Here is a 27,209-nt window from a genome sequence, read left to right as displayed (position 1 = left end):
CAGTACTTTGGCCACCTGATGCGAAGAGTTGACTCATTGGAAAAGACCCTGATGCTGGGAGGGATTGAGGGCAGGAGGAGAAGGGGACGACAGAGGATGAGATGACTGGATGGCATCACCGACTCGATGGACATGAGTTTGAGTAAACTCCAGGAGTTGGTGATGGACAGGGAGGCCTGGCATGCTGCAATTCATGGGGTCGCAAAGAGTCGAACACGACTGAGCAACTGAACTGAACTGAACTGAACTGAAGTAACTTAGCACGCATGCATGCTAGGTGTGTGAGGAAGGCAAGCACAGGATTCTGGGGAGTTTGGAGGCGAGTCACTTAACCTTGCCTGGGTTCAATGGGTAGAAGAAGGCTCCCTGGAGGAGGTGACATGTGAGCTGGTACTGAAGGGTGAAGAAGGGTTGTCAGGTAGCCAGGTGACGAAACGAGGGCAGCAGTGTTGGGTCTGTGTACAGGTCCCCAGGAAGGACACATTCAGAGCCCCAGTGCATGTTGGAGCCTGTATGGGCATAGATGGGATGAGCTGGGCAACTGCTCTCCATGCAGGTGTTTGTATCCAGGACTCACAGGGTGAACCACGCAGCTGTGCCCACAATTAGCTTTCAGGCATAAATGATGAACCTGAGTAGAAGAAGAGGTAGGAGGAAAAGAAAAGAAGGAAAAGAAAATTTTGCTATGAGAAAAGGAGGAGAAATCTGACACAAGGGCAGAAATGGCTCTGGGGAGAGTTCCGGGTGCTTCACTTCCTCACAGATGCTTGGTGTTGTCAGTCATTTTAGTTTTAGCCCTTATGGGGAGTGTGTAGTGTTAGCTTATTATGGTTTTAATTTGCATTTCCCTAAAGACTAATGCAGGCTTCCGTGGTGGCTCAAATGGTAAAGAATCTGCCTGCAACTCGGGAGACCTCGGTTTGATCCCTGGGTTGGGAAGATCCCCTGGAAGAGGGCGTGGCAACCCACTCCAGCATTCTTGCCTGGAGAATCCCCATGGCCAGAGGGGCCTAGTGGGCTATAGTCATGGGGTTGCAAAGAGTCAGACATGACTGAGCAACTAAGCATGGCCCACAGCAAGGACTGATGAGGTTCAGCATCTTCTCTTGTGCCCACTGTCCCCTTCTTTGGCCAAAGATTTCTTCAAATCATTTGCCCTTTTTGCCATGTTTTTTAAATGCTTTTTTTTTTTTTTTCATAAAATGGATTGTTTGCCTTCCTGTCATTGAGTTACAATAATTATTTATATATTCTGGATCCAAGTCCTTTGTTAGATATATGTATCATGAGTAGCTTTATCGGAGGAGATTACTTCTTCATTTTCATGATGGTATCTTTAGAAGAAAAGACTTTTTAAATTTCGAAGAAATTCTATTTATCAATTTTTAACGGTAGCTTAATATCCAAAATATACCACAATTTTAGAAATTAGCTTATTTAATCAACCCACATTTGGACATTTAGGCTGGTTCTAACTTTTCACTATTTTTCTTGTAAGGAACGTCATTATATGTATAACTGTTCCAAGGGTAGTGAAGATGCATTTTATGGTGCCAGCTTCTGTAAGGTTTTTGTTACACACTACTAAAGGCTTCCTCGTACGCTGTCAGTGAAGCCCAGTTTCAAGGAACTGTCCAGTCTTAGTATTCCTTCCCATAGCATGCTAGTTTGTTTATAGATAAATGAATCTTTAGAAATGCTTAAAAACATACATGTGCAATCTTGTCACAACACTTTGTCTAGTAAAACATTTTCCGCTAAAGACAATTATAACAAATTATACAAAGACAACTAAAACAAATGTCTATGAATATTTCCAAAGGCTAGTATCTTACTTCTAAAGGGACTCAGCCATGATTCACTGAAGTATTGCTGGGCCAGGGGCTGTTTGCTTTTCTGTACCTCATTTATCCATCTGTAAAGCTGGCAATAGTCAGCTTACAGTTCATCACTAGCAAAGAGGGCCCCAAACCAGAGACCCTGTTCCTGACCTTCAGGACAGGATGTCATGACAGTAACCATTGGCCAAGGCCACTAATCTTAGGCAGGGAGAGCTAGTTACCTCTAATCCTCAGCAACAACCTTGCCTCTTGCTATTTTTGTTTCATTTATTTATTTAAAACTTTTTTGTTATTTTTTTGGCTATGCTGGGTCTTAGTTGCGGCATGCAAGATGTTTAGTTGTGGCATGTGGGATCTAGTTAATTGAACCCAGGCCCCCTACATTAGGAGCCTGGAGGCTTAGCCTCTGGACCACCAGGGAAGTCCCTATTGCTTCATTTAAAAGGAGCAGGCTCAAGGTCAGCCACACCACTGATAGTAACAGAGCTGGGTCTTCTGGCCCTGAAGCCTGTGCTGTTTGCCATCATCTTCTTGGGCTCTTTATTACCTTCAGCCACACCAAAGGCCACAGGCAGTCAACAAAAGTTTCAAGACATTGGGGAGCAACACAAGGAAGTCGATTATCTTAAAATTGTTTTTCTCTTGAAGACTTCATTTGCCTGTGGCCAAAGGGAGCGAGTGTTTTTGCTGGAAGTCTTGAAGAGATCCTGGGGTTGGTTGGTGGCTTGGTGACTGCCTGCTCCCCAGCTCCTCCTGCAGGCCCTGGTGGGACTGGATGAAGACTGGAGCTGACCATCTGGGTCAGTAGGTTTGGAAGCCAGGACATGGAGCCTGAAGACAGCTCTCCTTTCAGAAGGTCCCCTGGAGGGCTGCCTTCCCATCTGTGTAAAAGTCCCCTCCAAGATCTGTCCATTCTCCCAAGCCTGTCCACCATCTTGGATGGGACATTTGTAGAGAAGGGAGGGAGGAAAGGGTATCAGAACTGAGGCCCAGCATGTGAATGGCGTGTCCTTAGCCTCTTGCCACCTGTATTCTGAAAGTCTACCCTGTAACTGGGGCTTCCCTTGTGGCTCAGTCGGTAAAAAATCCACCTGCCATGTGGGAGACCTGGGTGTGATCCCTGGGTTGGGAAGATGCCCTGGAGAAGGGAAAGGCTACCCACTCCAGTACTCTAGTCTGGAGAATTCTGTGGATTGTATAGTCCATGGTGTCGCAAAGAGTTGGAAACGACTGAGCGACTTTCACTTTCACTTTCACCCTGTAGCTAGGAACTTGGACATCCCAATTTGCCCAGGACAGTCCTGGTTTAGGCCTAATGTCATTTAGGCCAGTGTCATTATTTTTTTCCCCCACTTCCACTCAAAACTATACAAGTTTGGACATTTCATCTTAATTCAGATGAGCCAGGTAGAGGTGTTCAAGGGAAACTCTACATTGAGGGTACTTATAGCATTAGGGACTCATCGGGTTATCTCTCAGAAGGATATTGTTTTGATAACAATATATCAGTCATGACAGTTCCAGGTGACTTCACATTGGCTTTAGCAAGAAAAAAGTGCGTTGGTTTGTTTAGTTGGACAGTGGGAGGTGGGGATGGGTAAGACTGAATCATGTGCTCCAACAATGTTGGTATATCCGTCTCTCTGTCTCTGTTTCTCTGTCTCCATCCCTCCAACTCTCAACTCTTGACTTTATTTTCTAGGCTGGCTCTTCCACACGGTGAGCAAGCTGGCTTCTGGAAGCTCCACACTCATACCTAGCGTCTTCTTAGCAAAGCCAGCAGAAAGAGGAATTTCTGTGTCTTACAGGGATATATACCTATGAGGCCAGGGAAGACTCTTACTGGCTCTGCTGGGCTCATGTGCTCATAGCTGAGCCAATTGTGTGGCCTGGGTGAATGGCTCACCTGGAGTATGTATTCATCCTGGTACAAGGGACAAGACTGTATCAAGCCACACCAAACAAGGAAGGACGTCCTAAAGGACAAAGGACAATTAGCCAGGCAGAGTAAATTTATAGCATCTGCTAGTCACTGTATAGAATCACCATTTACAGAGCCACTTCTCACACTCCAGGGGCTTTATATCTATTGTTCTTTATTTCTACAATAATCTAAAGAGTGTAATATACCCCCATAATGCAGATGGCACTGGAACAGTTTTTATGACATACCCAAGTGGTGAACTGAGGAGCTGACTTCCGACTCCAGGTCTGACTAGCCCTCCCACAACATCATGGTGACGTTTTATACGTGAGAGGGTGTGAGGATAATTTGAGTCGGGGGCCCTTCTTGGACACCATGTCACATATATGCTGCCCAGAAATAATGCTTCTGGAAATACATATCCCCTCTGTTCTGCCTGTAGACTCTTCTGCATGCTCCCTGTCTCTCTAAAAGATGCAGCTTGCTGTTCCAGGAAGAAGTAAGAAGATGTTTTGTTCCCAATTCTGAAGATGGCCAGGTGCCGGTGGATCCCAGCACAGGACCTAGCAACTATGTGCCTTCAGGCAAAGCTGTCTTCTCCAAGTCTCCATCTGAAAGAGAACAGCAAAAAGTCCCACTGCTGTTGAACGCAGGATTCCTGTGACACTCAAATGAGTATAAACAACAAGTCTTGCTTTGTAAGACAGAACAGTGCTGGTGATGACGACAGTCACAGTGCCAGCTCAGAGCCTCTTACTCGATTTTTGAAGGCTAGAAGGAAAATATCTCGTGGTGCTTTTTTTCTCCAAGGGACAGGAGGACTGACCTTTGCCCCAGTCTGAGTCCTTCATGGTTCACAAAATAGTTTCCCCAGGTATCACCATTCAGACATGCAGACCAGCAGGGATGGAACACATTCCACAACATTGTGGTTTCTGAACCAAGGAGCACATTTCTCATTTCAATTTGTTTTTAATAGCATTTCTTTATGATTGTGAAAGTTGTTCAGTCATGTCCAATTCGTTGCAACCCTTGAATTCTCCGGGCCAGAATACTGGAATGGCTATCCTTTCCCTTCTCCAGGGGATCTTCCCAACCCAGGGATCGAACCCAGGTCTCCCACATTGCAGGTGGATTCTTTACTGTCTGAGCCACTAGGAAAGCCCCGGAATACTGGAGTGGGTAGCCTATCCCTTCTCCAGTGGATTTTCCTGACCCAGAAATCGAACCAGGGTCTCCTGCATTGCAGGCAAATTCTTTACCAACTGAGTTATCAGCTATCCCTGATGATTTTGATGGTTACAAAAATAGTACATGAACAAAATTTGCAAAATAAAAAAGGAAGAAGAGAAAAAATAGAAGACCAAACCCACCCTTTTACCACTCCACCCAGAGATACCAACCACATTTGAATATACATTGGCACTATACCATTGTATGAGTTAATATCCTGCGTTATTCTATTAACAACACACTATAGCATTTCCCCATCACAAAAATGTAAGAGTGTTATTGTTTTGGTAAACATTTCATGTTTGGCTATTCTATAGCTTAATCACATCTGGTTAAAGGACTTTGTGCAGAGGCCTGGGGTTGGGTTGTGGAGAGCTGTGGGGTGCAGGGACTGGGAGACCTGGATGCTGAAAGAACAGAAGGAAAGGTGGACCAATAACACGTCGGACACTGGTTTGTCTGTTCATTTATTCTTGCCTCCATATTTGAGGGCTTTGCTGGGCAGCAGGCTTCCCTCCCTGTTCTCTTGTCAGTGCTTCCAGTGGTCAACATCACTCCCTCAAAGAGCCTCCCAGCCCTCCCAGACCCCGTCCGGCCCCCACATAGTGAATTCTTGAGGGAGAGGATTCACTGCATGCACCACTGGCAGAGCTAAGCCCAGGACTGGTGCTCAGTATGTAGGGGCTTCCCAGGTGGCATTACTGGTAAAGAACCCGCCTGCCAATGCAGGACATGTAAGAGACGCTGGTTCGATCCCTGGGTCGGGAAGATCCCCTGGAGGAGGGCATGGCAATCCACTCCGGTATTCTTGCCTGGAGAATCCCATGGACAGAAAAACCTGGTGGTTTATAGCTCATAGGGTCACAAAGAGTCAGATACGACGTATAGTAGTAACAAGAACAATAGTAATAGCCAACATACTGTCAATTTTGTACTATTATAATGGGATGAACATCTGTGTGATTAAACTTTGCTAAAATTTCGAGATATTTCTTATACTTGGGATTCTAGGATTGAAGAGTATTTTGATAATTCTTAATACATATTGCAAGATTGCTTTCCAGAAATCCTGTATCTGTTATATTCTCAGAGGCAGTATGCGTCTGTCTGATTTTAAATAACATAATTAAAAAAATGACTTGCTGATTTGATGAAAGTGAGGGCAGGAATGGTATCTCGTTGATTTAGGAAGCAATTTTGTTTTTCTGGTAAGACTGAACTCTTAATACTTATGTCTTGATCATTCGAATCTCCAGTTTTATGAACTGTCCATTTTTACCATTTGCCCATTTATTTGTGAAAATCTTAGTGTTTTTCTTATGAATTGTGAGAGTTTTATTTTCAAAAATATTCCCCTAACTTACACTTTAATTTTTTATGTCAACTTTCTTTTCAAAATATAAATAATATTTTTCCTGATAGTAAAAACAATGGACTGTCCTGCCAAAAAAATCAGACACTATAGAAAACCATAAAGAAAGTAAAAATCCCCTACATTCCTAGCCTTTGGCCTTATAATAACATCTTCAGAGCATTTCCTTCCAAATTTCGCCCTATGTGTCGATAGTACTTTTTGAGGTTTAAAAAAATTGAATTTTTACATACCCCCAAACCAGTATTTTTTATTTCAAAACTCCCTCCAATGGTTTTGTGCTTAAAAAAGTCTTTCCAAACTAGAGATAAGATCAAAGAATTGTCTTCTTTAAAGATAAAAATCACATGTGGGTTATGAGGCAACACAGCGTATCATAGAATATTTAGGAAGTTAAGGGGAAAAAGGCTTCCCAGGTGGCGCTAGTGGTAAAGAACCTGCCTGCCAACGCAGGATACAAAAGAGACTTGGGTTCGATCCCTGGGTTGGGAAGATCCCCTGGAGAAGGGAAGGGCAACCCACTCCAGTAATTTTGCCTGGAAAAACCCCATGGACAAAGGAGCCCTGTGGGCTACAGTCAATGGGGTTGCAGAGAGTCAGACATGACTGAAACGACTTAGCACACAAGGGGAAAAAAATCAGCCATAATAACTTGACCTTAAAACATCAATTTCCTTGTGCATGGTTTGTTCCAGTCTTTGATCATGAGCATTTATATTTATTTTTATGTGGTTGCAAAGGCAGTACATGCGCAATTTTCTATCTTCTCCTTTTCACTCATAATTATACCTAAGAATTATTTCATGTTGCTACACAGTCTCCGTAATTGTTTAAAATGATTCCCTTAATGGTCTCTCTGGTTGCTGCGCTGTCTAGCTGACCCTATCCTGTTGGTAACCATTCAAATTGCTTCCAATTTTTCTGTCAGGTGACCCAAGTTCAGTGAAGCAGAATCTCCCACTTTCCCTGGGGGCTGACTGTAATCTGATTTGACTTTTGCACATTCTCTCCTTTCGTCAGAGGAGGGCGGGAAGAAATCACTCTTTAGAGAATGGTTAGAAAAGTGCCATGCATAAAATTATGAGGAGAACGACTCTGAGGTGAACGCTGATGAGCATTTAGGAGAAAGCTGCCTGAGAAACTGCACTGCTTCGGTTTTGGTTTTGTCATTCGGGAATCAGGCATGAATTTATAATAATAATTTTGACAAAATGCTTTCTGCTCCTGTGTGCTTGCTGCTTTTCCTCGAAAGCAGGTCCATGTACTAGCTGAGGGCTTTAGCGCAGGAGGGTCTGGGTCTGAATCTCTGCTTCTCTCTTTGACCTTCAGCAGCTGCAGTTCCTCAGTCTTTCTGCAAAATAGGAATAGGAATGGGCTGGGAGGGCTGAGGTGCTGAGCAGTCTTGCAGGAAAAACTGGAGAAGCCAGGCTCTCCTGGGAACATGTTCCCAGGGAGCCCAGGAGGAACCTTCTATGTTTCTCTGGGTATGGCGGGCTTGGTGGATGGTCTGCAAGAGGCTTTGCTCCTCTTCCTGGAAGCTTGCCAGTGCCCCTTGCCCTGTCTCCTGTGGGGGTGCTGGACGTGTCCAGGCCTCCTCAGCAGGGCTTCCAGGACTCCTCTCTCTACTCAGTTCAGCCTATATCCCTGGGACAGGCACTGGCCTCCCGGGCAACAAAATGCTGTGGCATCCTTCCAAGCCCCTGACATGATTTTGGGGAGCCGTGGGGGTGGGATCAGTAAGCCCAACGCATATTTATTAATTTCGAATAAGTGTCATTGGTCTGTTAGCAAAGTTGTCATTGGTCGGTTAACCTTTCCTTTGAATAATGACCATTCATTCTTCCAGCGCGGAATAGGAGACCGAGCACCCAGGATAGAGTGTTTGAAAAGCCTGGGGTGTGGAGTCAGAGGTCTGGTTTCAGGCCTCTCTGTGTCGCACTTGTAAAAAGTGAAAAATAATAGCACCTACTTCATAGGGCTGTTGCCAAGGGGGCACTTAATAGAGTGCCAGGCACTCCTCAGCGCTCAGTACCGTTAGGCTGTTGTTATCATGATGATTAACCGCAGATTAGAAGACCCAGCGTCTGGTTAGCAAGGGACGAGGCAGGAGGAACAGTTCCCCGGTGGCGTCCCGAGAACCCCGGTCGAGAAGGGTGAACCTAGATTCCAGGAAGAGGCCGAGCGTCAAGAAGGGGATCCTCGGTGAGCGCGCTCCAGCGAAGTCTCCCGGATCCCCGGGGCGCTGAGCAAACGCCACCCAATTTATCTTCGGTTTGTGAAAGGGCCCTTCTCCTCCATCTGGCCTCTTTTCCTGGGCGGCGGGAGGTATCTATCTGGGTTGAAAGAAGGGCTCGCGGCGGCGTCGGACCCGGGGCGGTCGTACTAGTTCCCGCCCCGGGGCGGTGTCAGCGAAGTGTCCTGGGAGTCCGGCCAGCCACTGTAGCCGCGGCGACGGTGGGCGCCGCTCCCTCCCCGCCGGATGACCGGCTCTGGCCTCCGGGGTGGCCCTTTAAAAGGCAGTGTCTTGTCCGGAGGGGGCGGGCGGGGGGCGCTGACCGCCACCCGAGGCCCGGCCCCTCCTCTCTCCCTCCCCCTCCCTCCCTCCGTCCGTCCCTCCCTCGGTCCCCGCGTCGCTCGCTCGCTCGCCGGGCGCACGCTCCGCCTCCGCCAGTCGGCTCGGCGGTCTAGTGCGCGGCGTGGAGCGGGAGCCCGGGGCCGGGGCTGGGGGCTGGGAGATCCGCGCCCGCCACCGGGCAGGCCTGAGCCGCAATGGCTGAGATGGGCAGCAAGGGGGTGACGGCGGGGAAGATCGCCAGCAACGTGCAGAAGAAGCTCACTCGGGCGCAGGAGAAGGTGAGCGAGCCCGAGCCCCTGCCCCCGCGCCGCCTGGACACCTGTCCCCTACCCCCGCGCCGGGGGCTGGTCCTTGTCCGCGGCCGGGCGCTGTCACCTCCAGACGAGGGCTGCCGAGGACCTTCGGGGGTCCACAGGCTGCGCGCCGCGGCGCTCTGGGTGTCCTCCGGCGCCCGCGTCCTCCGTCTCTTCCCCCCGGCGGGGGCAGGAGAGGGCGCAGCTGTCTCTACCCCCTCCCCCTTCCCCTCCCCCGCAGCTCCAGCCGCTTTGCATCGTCGCTGCTTCTCTGCAGCGGAGAGGCGGCCCCGGCTCTCCGGGCGCGAGGTCCCGGCTAACCCGGCCTGGAGGCCGAGGCCGGGAGGCCGGGAGGCCGGGAGGCGAGGTGGCGCTCCGAGCCCTCCCCGCGGGCGGGGCCGGCGCCAGCCTGGAGGGCGTCTGCCCCTTGTCCCCAGGGTCGCTTAGATCCGGGATTCCCGAGGCTGTCCCTCTGCTCGCGAGTGCCGGCGCGTCGGCTTCAGGCCTCCGAGCGTTTCCTGCGCCCGCCGTGCCCTCCTCTCCACCCGCCTCTCCACCTTCTGTCCCCGCGGGCTGAGGGAGCGGTCAGGTTTCCTTTCACCAGGGGTGCCCGCGGTCTGGAAGCTCCGGTCCGGCTCCCGCGGGAGAGGAGGGCTGCGAGCCCCCCGGGAAGTGCCCTCGCCCGAGAAGGGGCTTCGCATTTCCGGCGGCCGAGGTGAGGGTGGCGGCTCTGGCTTGGGGAGCCCGCGGCCGGGTGGGGAGCCAGCCGGAGCGGAGAAGGCGCGGCAGGCCGCCGCAGGAAACGCGACCCCTCGGCCGGGAGAGCCCCTGGCCGTAGGCTGGGGGATGGAGCGGGGCTTCCCGTGGCAACCTGGCGGTGCAGGAAATGCAGGGCTTGGGGGCGGGGGTCCGCGCGCGCCGGCCTTCCATCCCCAGCCACCTCTGGTTTATTGAATTGGATCGCGCCAGTTGCTGACGCCACTTCCCCTGCCGACTCCGACTCTGAAATCTGAGATCGCAGAATCTGTGATCTTACCAGGGTGGCCCCCCTCAGCGCCCCCCGGCCGGGTCTGTCCCCCCTCCCGCCCGACGCACGGCCGGGTGGGAACCGGGAGACCGGCCGGCCTTCCCCCGCCTGGCTGTGGCTGTTTATAAACAATGACTTTTGCAGCTGAGACCTGCGGGCTCCCTAAGGATGCAGCCACGTGATCGTCGTGGGTGGGGGGCGGCGGCGGCCGCTGGAGCTTCCCGGGCGCTTCCCTCAGAGTCTGCAGCTCATTCCCGTGGTCCCGGGCTAAGGAGGTGGTGGGTCTTGTGGAGGGAAGGGCCCTCAACCAGACTCCAGATCTGGCCTGCCCCAGCTGTCCTCCTCCCCTCCCCAGGGCGGGAGGAGGGATTAGAGCCCCACAGATAGCTGGCTGGAGGCTGGGACGGCTTCAGTTGCCCAGATTGGTGGTGGGGGGCAGACGCTGCTGCTCTGGCTCCCCCCTCCCCCCGCCTCCCCCCATGACTGGCTAATCCGTTTAGGTGCCTGGGTCTAAGCCTGCTTCCTGCACCTAAGGGGCTGAGGAGGATGGACGGGAAGCTGAGGGAGGCTGAGACAATTTCCTTGCCCCCATTCCAGTGATGTCCGGGCCTTCCCTTTGGTCTTGCTGTGTCCCCTTTGCCCCACTTGCCTTGTTTCTGCAGCAGCATCTTTCAGTGATTTCAGGGGCAGCAGGCCTGGGCCGTATTCCCTCTGGGTGTGTGGCGACGTGTTTCCACTAACCCCCCTGAGCTGCCGCCCTCCCTCATTGGCCTCTGTCCTGTGGCCTTGGGCGGCTGGCTGACAGCTGCTCAGCTGTAGATACTGGCCTTGGCCAAGGGCTGGCCCTGCCCGAGCCTGGGCCTCGTGGGACTGGACTTGCTTAGCGCTGTGGCTGTTCTCTGCCCGGTGGGCTCTGGCTGGGGACACCCTCCCCTCCAGAAGCCAGAGCAGCAGCACGGGCATCCTGGCTGAGTCTGGAAAAGTAGCCTCCCCTGTTGGTCCAGGAAGCCGGGTGCCTCGACCCCCCACCGGTCTCTCCCCTCTGCCCTTCAGAGGCTCAGTCTGTGTGGAAGCCTGGCTGCTGCTGGCCTGGCTGCCTCCTCGGCGCCTTCTGGTGGCCTTCAGGGCCAAATCTAACTCGCATGGTCAGTGGTCTCATGGGCACCCCGCCCCCACCTTGCCTTGGTCAAATCTGTGAGTAATGGGGCAATTCCAGTTGTCCCGTTGCCATGGCAGGGTATTTCCTGACCAGGGACGAGCAGGAGCTTGGGTGGAGGGCCTAGGCAACATCCGCGTAGGAAGAAGGGCCCCATCTCTCCTTTTCCTCACCCTTGATTTCCCCCATCTCCTCTCAGCCCAATCCGCCAGGATTCAGAGGGGGACTTTGTGGGGGAGGAAAGCTTGCTTGCTGGCGCCTTTGGAACCAGCTATCCTATCCCCCAGTTCAGTGAGTCCCTCAGGGGGCCTGCTGTTGCTCCTCCACCTGCCAGCCTCCAGCACTGGTCCAGGTGCTCCCTGGGGGCTGGGCAGATCCGTGTATGCACCCCACGTTCACCTGGCCCCAGCCAGTGCTGAGCGATGGTTAGGAACAAACAGGGGTGTTTGGGGCCTTGGTGTGGGAGTCCTGATGCAGGCTCTGGGTGGGTGATTTGACCAGAGTGCTCCTCAGCCTTCCCTCATTCAGCAAATCCCACCAGGACTTGTGTGGAGCACCTGGGCCTGGCCGGGCCCGGGGTGCTGAGGGGAGCAGGGTGCACGTGGCTCTGGCCAGCAGGGAGCTAATTGTTGCTGTGAGGGCCTGTGGCCTCTGGCCCTGGTGTGACCACACTGGAGGGCTCCCTGGGGTCTGCCAGCCCAGCATGGCTCTGTCACAGCTGACCTCCCAGCCCCCAGCCACCCACAGGGTGCTCAGTACCCTGAGGTCATCTTCCCATCGCGCATTTGGCTTGTCGGACCCTCTATAAATGACTCTCTCCATTTTTGGGCCTCAGTAGGTGGCTGGGCAGAGTCAAGTTGGGGTGGAGCCTGGGTCGGATGACAGAGAGGATTAGGAATTGGCGGGCTGGGTCCTTGTTGGGGGGGGCGATGGGACAGTTGGGGAGAAGGGACAGCTGGGGTGGGGGTAGAATCTGGCCCGCTTGCCCCTGAGTTCCACTGCTCAGAAGTCCTCATGGGGCATGTGCAAGGGAGGCCAGCCTGTGACGGAGGAGCCGGACCCATGAAGGGCGCAGGAAAGGAAGCTCCGCACCCCACCACCCGTCACTGCAGGCCCTGAGCTGCTGGGAGTGGGGAGGCCCGGCTTGGAGGCGCAGGGCCCAGGGCTGTCTGTGGACCGGACAGCACTGGCGGGTCACAGCTGATTCTCCCTAGAGGGCAGGTGCAGTGGCAGTTATTTATAGGAACCCACACATGGCCATGATGGTGCCATTCTCATCTGGATGGTCAAGGTCTCCCATGCTGTAGCCATGGACCTCCCAGTAGGAGCCAGGCCTTTGCAACCAGTTCTTATGCTGAGTGGCCTTGAGAGGGGCCGGGCCACCCCGAAGGGCGGGGGGGCAGGGAGCCCGCCCAGGTCTGAGGCTCCAGGCTGCAGTCAGTGACTCTCTTCTGCTCAGACCCTCCTGCGCTCCCCCTCGGGGTGCCTCTCTCTCACCCCTGAGTGTCCTCTCCCGTGTCTACCCCCATGTCGGCTTTGCCTCCATCTCTCTGCCTTGCTGCTCTTGTCTCTCTCCTCTGATCCTGTGTACGCTTTTCTGCACCTCTCCAGGCTCAGATCAGCTTCTCTCTGAACCCGAGTTATTTATGTAGTTGGTTCATCTTGCCAGTGCTGGAGGGAAGGCTCTCCAGCCAGGCGTCATCTCTGGGTGGGGTGTTTCTGGGGGCTCCGTGGACATTTGGCTGAGGTCCGTGGGTGTGGGGAAGTTGCAGGCATGGCCTCCAGACTTCCTGGGCCCCAACAGGCCAGGTTGGGCTGAGCCCAGGCGTGAGCTGAGGCTCTCCTCTGTCAAGGCTGATGGTTCATGCAGGGCCCAAAGCAGACAGAGGCTGTTTTGCCCAGGTCGGCTGATGGGGCTGCCTGGGGCCCAGGGGGAGGGGGAGGGTATTGGGGGTAGGGTGGGGGACAGCTGTGGGCCAGGGAGTGTGTGTGGACTGGAAGAGTAAGCTGCTGGTCACTGACGGAAGGTGTGGGGTGTGTCAGGAGGTGGCTGGGGGTAGATTTGGGCTGGGTTTGATTGAATCTGGAATGCCGGTGGGATCTGTGAATCCCATGGCTTCTCAGAGAGACTGAGGCTTCAACTCTTCACCTCCTTCTTCTCAGATGACCCCTCTGTGTCCCCCTCTCACCTTCCCTCTCGGGCATCGCCCAGGCTCTTGCCCCTCCGCCCAGCTCGCCCCACACAAATTGTGCTTCTGTTCCTCCTGCCTGCCTTAGTCTGGCCTTGCCTGTACTTTTCCCCTGAGGCTCTAGAATCCCTGTGTCCTTCCCTGCTGGGTCTTGGGGTGTGTATGTCAGGGACAGAGCCCAGGCATGGGCCGGGTAGGTAGGCAGCAGTGGCGGAGGGCTCCTGGCTCCTCCGAGCAGACCTTGGGCAAGTTTCAGGACCCTCCTGAGTGTGGTTTCTTCAGTGTGAGATGGGGATAACAATGGTCCCCTTCCCACGCCTGTTGTGGAGAGGAGGGCCCTGGACAACAGTCAGCCACAGACCAAGTCTCAGTGGGTAGAGCCGCAGCATGGCCCAGAGGCCTCCCTTCCCCCAGCCCTCCTCCCGGCCCTTCTCCCTGCAGTGTCCATTACAGGCCCCTGCAGACAGCTAATCCCTGCTGGGCCCTGGATGGATCAGCCCAGGGTGATGTGTGTGCATGTGTGGGTGCCCATGTCTGTGTGTGTGTGTGCAGAGGGGCAACATGTGATGGGGAAGGGAATCGCGCAGTTTTCCGGGTTGGGGTGGGAGTGGGCGTCTGGACTCATGTACATATAAATCCTGTGGCTCTGGGTAAGTGTCCCCCCCCCCCCCCCGTCCGCAGGCTTCCCTCTGACCATCAGGAAAGTGATCACGGGGTTTACTTCTTCATTTACTTGGAAAACAAACACTGAACACCCACCGTGAGCTGGGCACTGTGCAGGAGGGGGAGACAGGGCTGAACAAAGCCAAGTCCTTGCCACCTGGAGCTGGTGCTCTCCCCTTCTCCCAGGGGGTAGGCAGTCAAGAAACGAAGCGTGTGGTGGCAGGTAGATACAGGGCAGGGCAGCCTTTCCATAGTGGAATTTGATGGTTTAGAACGGTCTTTCCTGGGCACCCCAGGGTCAGTGCTCACACAGTGCAAGGGGTTGGTGGGAGTGTGTGTGCGTGCATGTGTGTGGGTGTGCGCTAAGCCGCTTCACTCGTGTCTGACTCTGTGTGACCCCATGGACTGTAGCACTAGGCTTTTCTGTTCATGGGTTTCTCCAGGCAAGAATACTGGAATGGGTTGCGATGCCCTCCTCCAGGGAATCTTCCTGACCCAGGATTTGAACCTGCATCTCCTGCAGCTTCTGCACTGCAGGCAGATTCTTTACCGCTGAGCCACCAGGGAAGCCCCTGGTCAGGGAGAGGCTGAGCCAAAGCTTCTGGTCTCCAGGTGAGAGGGCACGTGGGGGACCAGGGCTTCCTGTTGGATGTCACCCTGGTAGGTCACCCACACGTAAGCTCCTTTTTTGGCAAGTCTCCCTTTGGGATTAAAAGTGCAAAGAAAAGGTCACTCATGCTGAAACCACCCTGCAGGGCATTGACAATACAGGCCAGGGCAGCTTGGTGGTTGTAAGAGGGGAGATAGGAGGGGACAATAAAAGAGAAGGGGGAGGCCCCAAAGATGGCCCAGGCTGTGGAGGACCACTTAGAAAATTTTCACATCAAGCAGCAACTCAAGGTAGTAACAACTATTCAGTTTCTAGAGAGCGGGGCTTGAATCCCTCCCCACAAGCTACTACCCTTGGGCAGGTTGCGCTGACCTCTCTGAGCCTCACTTTCCTCACCTGAAGTCAGTGGTGTGAACCACAGAGGATACTGTGAGATTAAATAGACCCAAGCAAAGGGCAGGGCTGGTGGTTCCTGTGCCGGGAACTGGCTGGCACCCTGGGCTTCTGGGGCCTCCCCAAAGGTGTTGCCAGCTCACAGAGAGGCCACATGGTTCTGGCCTGGGCAGCAAAGCTGGCTTAGTGCCAAGGGCTGGCAGGGGTCAGGGCTGGGGAATTGAGAAGAGAAAGACAGGCTCTTCCTGCTCTGAGGGAAGCCTTTATCAAATATTGACTTTCAAATAGCCTGATTTTCTTGCAGACCTGCTGAGTGCCAGATGTTTGGTGAGAATTCTCATCCCCACTGCAGCCTGGGATGTCATCTTGATTCCCATTTGGCAGATGAAGAAGCTGAGGCTCAGAGCAGTGGTGTCACTTGCCCATGGGCTGCTCTAGTCCACTGTCTAGGAAGTCACGTCTCCCTTGGTGACTAGGCCCTCAGGCTGGGGGAAAGCCCGGAGACATGCACTGCAAATAAGACGTGGATCTCCACCCAGGAGGCGGGGTGAGGAGTGTCAGCTGATAGATTTGGGTCCCAAGACCTTCTCCCCCATTAAATGAGGTCTGAGGCTGCTTGTCTGTCCCTGGGTCCCCACCTGGCGTCAAAGTTTATACTTTAGAATGTGCTCTTTCTGTTTGGACGTATTTGGTAGGCCTTGGGTGCTAGCGGTGGAGAATCTGCCTGCCAGACATAAGAGACACAGGTTCGATCCCTGACTCAGGAAGATCCCCTGGAGAAGGAAATGGTAACCCACTCCTGTTTTCTTGCCTGGAGAATCCCATGGACAGAGGAGCCTGACCGGCTATGGTCCATAGGGTCACAGAGTCGGACATGACTAAATTGACTTAGGATAGATGGACGAGGTGAGGGGACAGCCTGGGGTTTCATGAGGCAAGTCTAGGGATGGGAGTTCCTGCAATTGAGGACAAATGGTGGTGTGTGTCTGTGTGCTTTCCCAGATATGAAGGCTGTGTCTACTCAATATAAAGGAACACACTTTATCCTGAGATTGTATCTACTTTTGTTTATATTTTTGCAACAGTGTTTCTCTCATGAAATGATGGTACTACTGTTTCCTATGTTCCTGGGGAGGAAATAGTCTCCATGTTGATCCCTGCCCCAGCCCAGCTGAGATTTTCCTGGTGTGGGATCTAAATGTCTGGGGCCCCCTGCCCTGGGGCAGTTTGCTGCCTCCCCTGCCGCCAGGGTGGGTGGGCTGTTCTCCAGGTCCAGGCTTGAAGCTTGGCAGTGGTGGCCTGGGGCAGGCCCCTGGAATATCTGCACCACGTGGCTGGGTGCTGTCTGCTGCAGTCACTACGGTGCCCCCAGCTGGGCACACAGTAGGTGTTCCGTGCACCCGTGTGCCTGGATGCCTGGATTCTTCAGGGGGATGGAGACAGGCTGATGGCTGGCAGAGGTCCTGGAGGCCGTGGGTTCAGGGGTAGGGTGGGAGGGGTAGGGGCGATGTGGCTGGAGAATTTCACACCTCCAGCGAGCCCAAGGGTGTCAGAGCCCAGGTCTTAAGGTCAGGTGTGGGGGGGCATATGATGGCCCCAGCACAGGCCATCCCCAGGGGCCTGGGCATCAAACCCAGAACTTTTTCCCGCATTAAAGTCTCAGGGCTGTGATGGTGCTGACCTGAGCCACAGGTTGCAGGGCTTGGGCCTAGATGCTGGCCTTCTCAGGAGTGGGCTGGGGCCCTGCTGGGGAGTCCTCCTTGACTTTAGGCCAGTTGCCAAAGAGAGGTTGGCCTGGGTCATCTCTTCTGATATGAGAAAACTCTGAGGTGACCGGGGTCCCAGAGCTCACTGACCTGAGGGTCTCTGTGATTTGCTGGCCCCAAGACTCACGGCCGTGCTCAGACCCCCTCAGCATCTTGGACCTCGCCTTCGGGCCCAGGCTGTTACCCAGGTCCCAGGGCCACCACAGACGAGGTGGGAGCGAGCCCACAGCTTGGATGGAAGGTGGGGGTTGGAGCCTGGTGGTGGGGTTTGGCCTCGTGCTGTCCACGGTGCCCTTGGGCAGGGGCATGCATGTCCCCCTATGCTGTGCCCAGGGGCGCAGACAGCAATGAATCTGCCTGCAATGCAGGAGACCCAGGTTCGATCCCTGAATTGGGACAGTCCCCTGGAGAAGGGCGTGGCAACTCACTCAGGTATTTCTGCCTGGAGAATTCTATGGACAGAGGAGCCTGGTGGGCTACAGTCCACGGGGCTGCAAAGAGTTGGACACGGCTGAGTGACTACCACATGCTGTGTGTGCCCAAGCCTGCGGTGACGGGCTGGGTCCCTGCTGCTGGCCCCGCTCAGTGGATGGGGGGCTCGGCGGGTGGGTGGCGAGTTGTAGACACCCCTGCCTGTGCAGTGTGAAGGCTGCGGCATGGTGGGAGCTGAGCCCCGGCGGCTGAGGAGTGAGTGGGTGGCAGCCGGGCAGGCAGCAACCACCAGCCGCCGCCGCAGTGCTGGGGGCGGGACTCACCACTGTTGTCACTGCCGGCTGGGCTGGGGCTCTCAGGGCCCCTGCAAGGCCTGCCTGCCCCATCCTGGAGCCCCCAGGGCACCTTCCTGGGGATACTTATGCTGCTCCTTGCTTCAGCTCCTGATGTGGAAGCCGCTTCTCTTCCCTTGTCATTCTCTGGTTCATGGCCTGCCCGCTGTAGGCCAGGATGCTGAGGTCTGAGGGCACTCAGAGGAGGAGAACCGGCCCTGCCCTCAGGGAGCGCCCAGTCCCACTCTCCGTGCCCATCGCAGCCCTGGGGAGAGGTGGGGGAAGGGCACCGCAGCCTCCCATAAGGCCTGGGCAGTCAGGAAAGACTGCTCGGAGGAAGTGGCCTGCCCTCCTGAGGCAGCCAGAATCCAGCTGTGCCTGGGAAGGCACGGGGGCTCTGGGGCAGGGCTGCTGTCCTGGAGTCCTCTACGTCGGGGCTGGGGTCGTGGCCTTCCCGGAAGGCTGCTCTACATCCTGTGTTCCCTCCCGTGGTGTGCAGACTGCCCATCTGTGTTTCAGGGCCCCAAGGTGGCACCATGGAGGGGATGACACTGCTAAGCTTGTGGAGCTGGACAGCTGCGAGGGGCCAGTGGGTCAGCGCACCCCTGGTGCCAGGCACCCCACTGCACTCGCCTTTCGAGACCAGACCAGGTGGCTAAGTGGAGGCCCCCTTGGTCCTGGATCAGAGCCGGGGTGGGTCCTCAGGGGGTGAGGGGTCATGCCCGCTGGTTGGGATCCTGGCTTTGAGTGCAGATGGCCAGGTGAGGAGTGGACGACAGTAATGTCGCATTGTGTGGATGAGGCTCAGGACGAGCGGCTGGCTGGTGAGGGGTCCGGGTTTCCACCCAGGCCTGTGCCTGTGGAGCCGGAAGGGGGCTGGAGTGAGCCGAGAGCCTCGCCAGCCCTTTTTCCAACAGCTGCTGCTGCTTTCTTTGGACCCTCGCTCAGCTCAGCCTCTCCCCGGGACTACAGCCAACGTGCTGGAGCCCTGGGCGGGCCTGGGCTCGGCAGTGGGCACTGGGGACAGACCCGGCCCTGGGAGGTCAGGGCCGGGAGAGACCCTCTAGGGGGCCCCTGTTGCTCCCTCTCCGGCCCCATGTGGCCACCCCACCCCCCTCCACTTTTATGCCCTGAGACAGAGTCACCTCTCTCAAGACATGCCCTCCAGCTTGTCAACAACTACCTTGGGACCAGACGTGGGTGATAAGGTGGATGAAGACGCTGACCTGAGTTGGGCCCCTGGGAGGTGGGCAAGAGTCGAGGAGAGAGATTGAACATGGGAAGGGGAAGAAGGAGGTTGATCCCAGTGACTACCCACCCGCTCTGGGGTCCTGGGCAAGTCATGCCTTCTCTGAGCCCACCTTTCCTCCTCTGTAAACGGGAACGGGGGTTCCTGCCCTTGGACTTGTGCTGAGAGTCCAGGAGGATGTGATATGATCAGGACCTGCTGGGGTGGACACACAGGTTCTGTTCCAGGGAGCCTCTTGGGGAGCCCCTGGGAGCCCACAGGTAGGGACTGTTCTGGCTTTTGTGTTCTGAGCTGTCTCTCTCTGCTGATGCCCAGATTCTCGAAGTTGAACTGCAGGGCGGGTTTTGTTCCCTTTTTCCCTGTAGAGTCTGGAAACGATAAATTGGGAGGGCTGGTGTCGTCTCCCACAGGAGGGAGGCCAAAGTGTCCCCTGATCCAGAGCTTGATTGAATGGGTTAGGGCAGGAGGAGGGCAGCAGTTCCAGGTGGGCTGGGTTGAGGGGTCTCCCATCCCTCATTCATTCATTCATTTGAGGAACCAGATGTGCAGCTAAAAGAGACCTGGGTTGAAGCCTGGCTTGGCCGCCCAGCCTCAGTTGCTCATTTGGGAACTGGGAAGCATGAGATTCCCCTGGCAGAACAGAGTTCTACTGGGTCCAGCTGGGTCTGGGTGATTCTGGAAGGGAGGACAGGCAAGCATCTCTGCGGCCTTTCATTAGTTTACTCAGAACCCTCCCACCTGCCATTTTTCATTTGTTCTTCTCCGTGACCAGTGTGGTCGGCAGGACTGGATTATGGTCCCACTTGGGAGGTGAGAACACTGGAGCTCAAGGAAGCCCTGAGATTTTTTCCCCCCTTCTGTTCTTCGAGGGCCCCAGGCTGGCCTTTCCTGGGAGCTACCACCCCCATCCCTGAATGGGGGAGAAGGTGGTTGGAGGATGCTGGAAATAGACTATTGTAGTGCAAATATAAATGCCGAAGTGTTTTCAAATGAAAGCCAGTGTGTGGGGGCTGCCTTTGTGGGGCAAACACCTGGGGGAAGGGGTGTGTGTGTGGCTGGGGAGGAGGCTGACACAATGGAGGAGAAGGTGACCCTGAAGAAAAGCCACCTTGGAGCTTTTCACAGGGCCCCTGGTTCCCCTGTGACTCCACCATGGTGGTGGGTGAACCTGGTTTCACAGAGCAGTCACAGGGATCCCAGAAGGTGAGCATCGGATGTGGACAGGGCTGGCCTGACACAGCGCTCCTTACAGGGCCTCAGTAGGAAGAGTCCTGGGCACAGATGCCAGTGATGTACCGGGCACACATTTGGGGAGGGTGCGGCAGTGGGCGTGGGCGCCCAGGCCGGGGGAGGGAGGGGACACTTGAGGAGGAATTAAGGGTCAGGAATACAAGTTGAATCTTGATCTGAACTGAGAAACAGAATCCGCAATTAATCGGCTGCATTTGCTGAACCTGGGGAGAGATGACAATGTTCTCCTGAAATATAATTTCAGCCAGGAGGGTGTGTGTGTGTGTGTGTGTGTGTGTCCACCATGGGCAGCCAGGAGGGTGTGTGTGTGTGTGTGTGTGTGTGTGTGTGTCCACCATGGACAGCCAGGAGGGGGTGTGTGTGTGTGTGTCCACCATGGACAGCCAGGAGGGTGTGTGCGTGTGTGTGTGTGTTTGTATGTGTGTCCACCATGGGCCTGGCTGAGGGGTGTGTGTGTGTGTGTGTGTGTGTGTGTGTATGTGTGTGTGTGTATGTGTGCGCACCATGGGCAGCCAGGAGGGTGTGTGCGTGTGTGTGTGTGTATATGTGTCCACCATGGGCCTGGCTGAGGGGGGTGTGTGTGTGTGTGTGTGTGTGTGTGTGTGTGTGTGTGTCCACCATGGGCAGCCAGGAGGGGGGGTGTGTGTGTGTGTCCACCATGGACAGCCAGGAGGGTGTGTGCGTGTGTGTGTGTGTGTATGTGTGTCCACCATGGGCCTGGCTGAGGGGTGTGTGTGTGTGTGTGTGTGTGTGTGTCCACCATGGGGCAGACTGTGGGGCAGTCTGATCTGGAAGTGGGCCTGGCTGAGCTGGACCGTCACCATCTGCCCAAGTTTACCAGCCCAGGCCTCCTGGTGGAGTGGACCGTGGACCGTGGACCGCTGCTGAGAGGGGTCAGGGCCCTTCCTGTGGGCCGGGGGTGGTGCTGCCCTGGATCTGGTGGGCCAGGTGGGGGCCGACCTGGTGCCACAGCAGGGACGCTGGCCCGAGGTGTGGGTGCTGGGCTGCCTGGCCTGCGGGAGAGCTGAGTCAGCGCCGCGGGAAGCCCGTGGTCAGCAGCGGGACAGAAGCCGGTGCCTGCGTCCCGACTTGAGTCACTGCACTCTCGGGCCACCCTGTCCTGCATGCGCAGAGGGACCAGGGGAGGCCTCCCCACATCCTGCAGCCGGCGCAGGGCTCTTCTGAGCCAGGTGGTTGGTGAGGGGGGCTGGGGGTGTGGGGCGGCTCTCAGCGCCCTGGAGACCCAGGATCGTCGCTTCTGATCCCCTCCCCTCCCTTCTGCTGGGGACTTGGGTCACTTGCTTGACCTTCTCATTTCAATTTGCTCCTCCGTAAAACGGGGGTGAGTGCCCCCTGCTAGGCCCAAGTCTCGGATGGTGGATCCTGCACCTAAGTGCACACAGTGGGCCCTAGTGCAGCGTCAGTTGGGGTGTGGGGCTTCTGTGCCCCGGGGATGGGAAAGCCTTGGCAGAGTATCTCGCAGTGTGGCAGGTGGAAAGCCCCCGTTCAGATCCCAGCTCTGCTCCTCCCAAGGCCTTGACCTTGGGCAAGTTACTTGTCCCCTCTGAGCCTCGGTGCTCTTGTATGTGAGGGTTTAATGGGGGGCCAGGTGCCTCCATTTCACACCTTAGGACACTGAAGTTTGGGGTGGAGTATAAGGTGCCTTAGCGGGCATGGGGCTCTCTGCTTGTGGGTCCTGTTGGACCTTCCTGCCCAAGTCTGGACCAGCTTTGGCCCGGCAGTGGCGGAGGTGTGCTGGCTCAGCTTGGGATCCAGATGGTGAGGCCATGGGGGAAGAGGAACGTGGGAGGGCCCGAGAGGGCCTGGCAGGGGCCAAGTGACACCGGGGACCCCTTCCCATCACACTCGGTGCCTGCCCCACCTGGCCCGACCGCCTCGTAGGCAGGAGGGGTCCCTCCCAGCTTTCAGATGCTCCATCAGTGTCCAGAGTCACACCTGGGCTGGCCGGGGACTGCCTCCTGGGACCTAGCCCTGGACACTCATCCCAAGCCACGCCCTGCTCCACTCTGCTCTGTTCTTTGGCACTTTCCTGTGATTTTGTCTTTTTTTTTTTAATTGGTAACTCTGGCACTTCAGCTTCCCCTTACTGTTGAACTGCGTTTCTTTTGGGAAAGAGGGCCCTGGGGAGGAAAGGGCCAGGTAAGTGGGAGCCCCTCGGCAGTAGGCCCAGAGGGTGAACTGGTGTTTGCTGTGATTTTGGGGGCCAGTGCTCTCTGGTGGGTGTGTGTGTGTGTGTGTGGGTGGGGGGTGGCCTCTGCTACCCCTCCCCATTCATGCTGCCTCATCTCTTCTCAGGAAGGGATGTGGTCTCACCCTGAGGACCTCTATAGATTGCAAGATAGACTCCAGGGCTGATGCTCGGCCTGTGTCCTGATAAGTCAGAGATAGGGGCCCTTTGCGTCCACCTGATCCTCACCTCCCCACTGTGAGGGTAGAGATGGGACCCTGAGTGGGGACCTGCCCAGGCTTCTGGCAGCCCCCTCATCATACTCCCGTCCACTGTGTGCTGATTTCCTGCGTCTGCTGGGCTGGGAGGACCAGGGCCTTCCCCTCAGGCCTCTCCTTGCCCACCATGTTTCTCTGCTCCACCCCAGCCCAAGAACAGTGGTGCAGGCTTAGCAGGAGAGAGCCCGGGAAAGCCCCCCTGGTCCCCTGCAGTCATTGCATCTGCCAGGGGCGGGGGCACCGCCCAGCTTCCCATCCCTTCTTGGCCTCTCTGGTTCCCCGTGCTCATCTTCACCCTTGCTTGGTCTATGCTCCCTCCCAGCCCCCTCCCAGCCTTCCTCCAGCTCCCCTGCCCCCAACCAGGGGAAAGCATTGGGATTGGCCTTGGGCTGGGAGAGGACCACCCTGTTCAGAACGGGTGAGAACCAGTGAGTCCCCACCCTTTGATCCACTAAATCTGCAAAGTGGAGCATCCTCACAGGTGCCGGGAACTTGGAATCAGCCCAGGGGCAGAGGTAGGAGAGCCCCTGGGGCCACCCCCTGGGCAGCCGAGGACCTGGGAGTGACCACAGGACTGAGGGTGGGGAGGTGTGGGTGGGGTGCGTGACTGCACTCTCGCTTGGCAGGACTGGGTGGAACTATTTAAAGCTGACTCTGGGCATCAGCTCCTGTGAATGACACAAATAACAACAAAAACCAAAATAATAGCAATAATGTGTTGGGGGAAAAAATACCATGGATTATGTTCTTTAGGTACTTGTTAATCATTCCAGGTTCACAGATGTGGCTACGGACGATTCCAAGTGACAAAATGAAGGAACGGCCTGGTTGCACATTAGGTCGAACAGACATAGGCAAAGGGCTGAGGGCATTTAGAGGACTGAGTGAGTTCATGTACCTGAGGTGACATCAGGAAAGGCTGCCTGGAGGAGGTGACATGAGGGAGGTGACTTGGTCTGGCACCAGTAGGGAAGAGATTTCTTAATGAATATTGTGGGGGTGCCCGTGGTCCCTCCTGGGTCAGACTCGGCCCCAGGCTGGTGCGTGGAGGCAGGCCCTTCACCTCCTACCCGGGCTCTGGCCCATGCTCTGTTGAGCTGGGGGTGGGCTCCTGCTTTGCTGCTGCTCCACAAGGGCTGTCCCCTCACCCAGCCCAGGAAGCAGCTGATGAGGGGCTGGTGGGAGGTGGCCGGGCGAGAGGGGCGGATTCCACCCCTCTGCTGATGACCGGCGTCCCGGCGCCTGCCTGGGGCTGAGAATAGCACCCACACTTGCATGGAGGGGACAGGTGGGTGGGCGGTGGCTCTCGGGGGGGGGCGCGGTGCTGACATCTCTGAACAGGTGGCCTGGAGGGCTGGGCCGAGGGCAGGGCTGCGGTGTCCTCAGCCAGCCGCAGCCAGCCCCTCCTCAAGGGGCCAGCAGGTGGGCTTGTGGTGCTCCCATCCGGGGCGCCCTGTCTGGGAGCCCTCCTGGCCCCTCTGTAGAGTGGGCTGTGTCCTGGGCTCAGGGCTGGGAGGTTAGGGATCAAGGCACCCCAGGGCCACGCATGGCGGCTGCTGCAGGGCATCAGAGGCCAGAACTTCCAGCTGCTGTTTGGGCTCAGGAGCAGGGTAATGATGGTGGGGCTGCTGGCAGGGTCTCTGCAGAGCCAGCGGGGGGAGTCTCCCGAGGGAGGTGGGGCACGGTGGGGCAGGCTGTCTCCTATGTAAGCCTGGGTGAGTCATGGGGAGCAGGCGCTCGGGGCACCAGGCACCAGCCTGGAAAGGCATGTGTGGGCTGGGCTGGGGTGGGATGGGGGTTAGGGAGAGCGTACTGGCTTGGATGGGCAGAATCCTAGGTCAACAGGGGTCAAGGGACGGCGGGTGCGGGGGAGGCCAGCCCCTGCTCTGTGTTAGACCTGCTAACCTACACAGCCCGAGCTCATCCTCACACTTCCTTGAGGGAGAGGTCTTGGCTCAGTTTTCCCGATGGGACTCAGGGCTCCAAAAGATGAAATTGCTTGCCCAGGGGTACACAGCCTGGGCCTGCTCCTTATGTATCCTGCTCCCCCTTCGACTCTCCCCATCAGAACGGGTCCAGAGGGCCCTCCTTTCCTCCTTTCTCTTAGCCACCATCGAGACCAGACATGGAGCGGATCACCACCCTGAGCTGGTTGCTGGGGTGGGAACCACTGAGGGGCAGTGGGTGAGGAGGGGGAGGCTCAGGAGCCCAGTGGTGGGCCTGCGGGCTGCCTGTCCCCACGTCCTGGCTGACCCCACCTCCCTCCCCAACATCTCTGGACATCAAGCTCACAGTGACCCCCAGGCGTTCCCAACTCGGGTGATTCAGGTGCCTTTCCTCTTGCTGCTCACACCTGGGGTCGTCCTCACTCTTCTCCCTGTCACCCTATCCTTGACCCCTCCTCACCATTCCCTGTCCCGGCCATAACCACTATTGCCTCACCTGGGTCATCACAGTCACCTAAGTGGGCTCCTTGCTCCAACCTGCTCTGTAGTCTGTCCGCACATAGCAGTGTGGGACTTTAAAACTGCGAGTCAGATCACAGCTCTCCAGACTTCCTCCTCCCTGCTGGAGTCTCAAAGCCCCATGGCCCTGCCTGGCTGCCAAGGCAGTTCCTACAGTGGTTACATCCTCTGGAGCCAGGCTCACTGGCTGTGTGACCCTGTGGAGTTTTTAAGGCAGTGCCTCAGTCTCCACATCTGCAAAGTGGGGTAATAGTAGTGCTTCCTTTGTGAGGTTATAGAGGGGATTGCTTGAGGACTCACGCAAAGGCCTCAACTCCTGTGTTGCAGGGCATCTTCCTCCTCCGCCCGCCCTCCTGTCCTCTTTCACACTCTAGCCTCGCTCTTCCCACCCCAGGGCCTTTGCACGTGCTGTGCCCCCGCCTGGCGTGCTCTCACTCCGTCATCAGGTCACAGAGGTCACTTTCCTGAGCCCCACCCTTTCTGCGCCCTGCGGTGTTTTTGTTCGAATGCCACTGGACATGCGTCCCTTGGAGCACCAAACCCTCCAGGGCAGAGACCTTGCTCTGCTCACCCAGCTGTGAGGGTCAAAACCATGGGGGATGGTGGGGGGCAAGGGGGCAGTGAGGAGGGGGCAGCTTGGGCCCAGCCTGAGAAGTTGGTGCAAAGTTCCTTTGTTCCCCTGGAGTGTGGGTCTGGTGGGGTGAAGGCTGTAAGGGTGGGGTCTGGACGGCTGGGTGGTCCCTGAGTGCTGAAGGAGGTGGCGTTCCCCTCTGGGTGGCCCTGGCCTTTCCAGAAGCCTGCCTATCCTCATAGAGGCCTCTCTTGGAGGTTCTGGATCTGTTGACATCCAGGAATGAACTCAGCCTGATGGGTGGTCCCCGAGAGGAGGAAGCCAGTCACGACCAAGCCTGGGCCCCCTCCTGCACCCCTTTGGGGCTCTAGGGCACCTCTTGTGGCCTGATCCCCCCTCCCCAGGCTCCCACGCATGGAAGGGGGCTCCTTTGCACCATTGGGTTTGGGAACCGATGGCCGTGTTCAGATTCTAGATCCTGTTTACTTACCCCGGGATCAGGGATGTTAGGCCTTGTTTCCTCATCTGAACACCTCCCTCTCTTAGAGAATGTTTGGCAGCCTCTTGGAATGCCTGTGGATTAGCGACTACTTCTGCTTTGTGGGTGCCACCTCACCCCACTGGCCCGGCCCAGCCCCCTCCCAGAACTCCCAACCCTTCCACACCCCCACTGTGGCCCCTGCCACCTCTGCTCCCCTGCCTCTGTTTTAGGCCGTTCCAGCCTCCCCCACCCACCGCAGCCCACCCTAGCTTCCGCTGGGGTCAGGGTGGCCCTGCTGTGGCTGCTGGCCACTGGCTTATCTGCTGAACAGGTTGGAATTTCAGGCTTCCTGGGAGGGGGAGTGGGGAGAAAGGAGAGAAGGGCAGGGTTTCTCAGCTGGAATCATCTGGAAACTTCCTACCTGGGGTCAGAGCCCTTCCCTTCCACTGGCAGTGGGTGTGCACAAGGAGACTCCCCACCCTGCCCCCAGTCCCTACCTCTCCCAGGGGCCTGGCTGGGAGCCTGGGAGAGGCTGGTTCTGACCAGACAGTTGTATTGCAAGGCATTGTTGTGGGACGGACATAGATGGCAGCCAAGTGTTTATGTACCAGTTAAGGACGTAAAAAAAGAAAACCAAACATCGCTTTTTACTCTCACCAGTATTTCAAAAGGAAAGGGAAAATCACTAAAAGAGGAAGGAGATAATTTTAGAGTGACAGGCTCCCAAGAAAGGCCCTTTGGCTTCCTCAATAGGTCAGCCGTTCTTAACCAGGGGCCCACGGGAAAGGATGATGAATCTCTGTGGACTGGTGTCAGGCGACAGTGACTTCCAGAACCCGAAGACTTGTGGAAAAAAAAAAAAAGGTTACTGTGGGGTGAGGCCTTGGAGATTCAGGGTGGTTGGGACTTGGAAACAATTT

The 27,209-nt window shown here is 56.0% G+C and overlaps 1 protein-coding gene and 1 long non-coding RNA gene across 25 annotated transcripts in view; one reads left to right on the top strand and one right to left on the bottom strand.

Moving 5' to 3' along the window:
* Window positions 1-7,039: 7,039 nt before the first annotated feature.
* On the bottom strand, window positions 7,040-8,894 carry LOC122453543. Its single transcript, XR_006273098.1, has 2 exons — window positions 8,340-8,894; window positions 7,040-7,721 (listed from the first exon to the last, which is right to left on the bottom strand). It is a non-coding gene; the product is annotated as an uncharacterized LOC122453543 (long non-coding RNA).
* The window catches only part of BIN1 (bridging integrator 1), a 56,043-nt gene continuing 37,727 nt past the window's right edge, over window positions 8,894-27,209 (top strand). For 22 of the 24 annotated variants that reach the window (XM_043487497.1, XM_043487494.1, XM_043487488.1 and 19 more), the window contains exon 1: window positions 8,894-9,223. In XM_043487497.1, coding sequence (XP_043343432.1) covers window positions 9,140-9,223 — 84 coding nt within the window. In that variant the 5' untranslated portion in view covers window positions 8,894-9,139. Of the gene's footprint in view, window positions 9,224-9,549; window positions 9,954-21,415; window positions 21,497-27,209 lie in introns of those variants that run through there. The other 2 variants (XM_043487478.1, XM_043487472.1) reach the window with 2 other exon arrangements.

This window comes from Cervus canadensis, chromosome 15 (assembly GCF_019320065.1).
Source record: "Cervus canadensis isolate Bull #8, Minnesota chromosome 15, ASM1932006v1, whole genome shotgun sequence".
In the NCBI taxonomy this organism is placed as follows: Eukaryota; Metazoa; Chordata; class Mammalia; order Artiodactyla; family Cervidae; genus Cervus; species Cervus canadensis.
The sequence above is the reverse complement of the archived record's forward strand: the minus strand, read 5'-3'. Positions and strand labels throughout refer to the sequence as shown.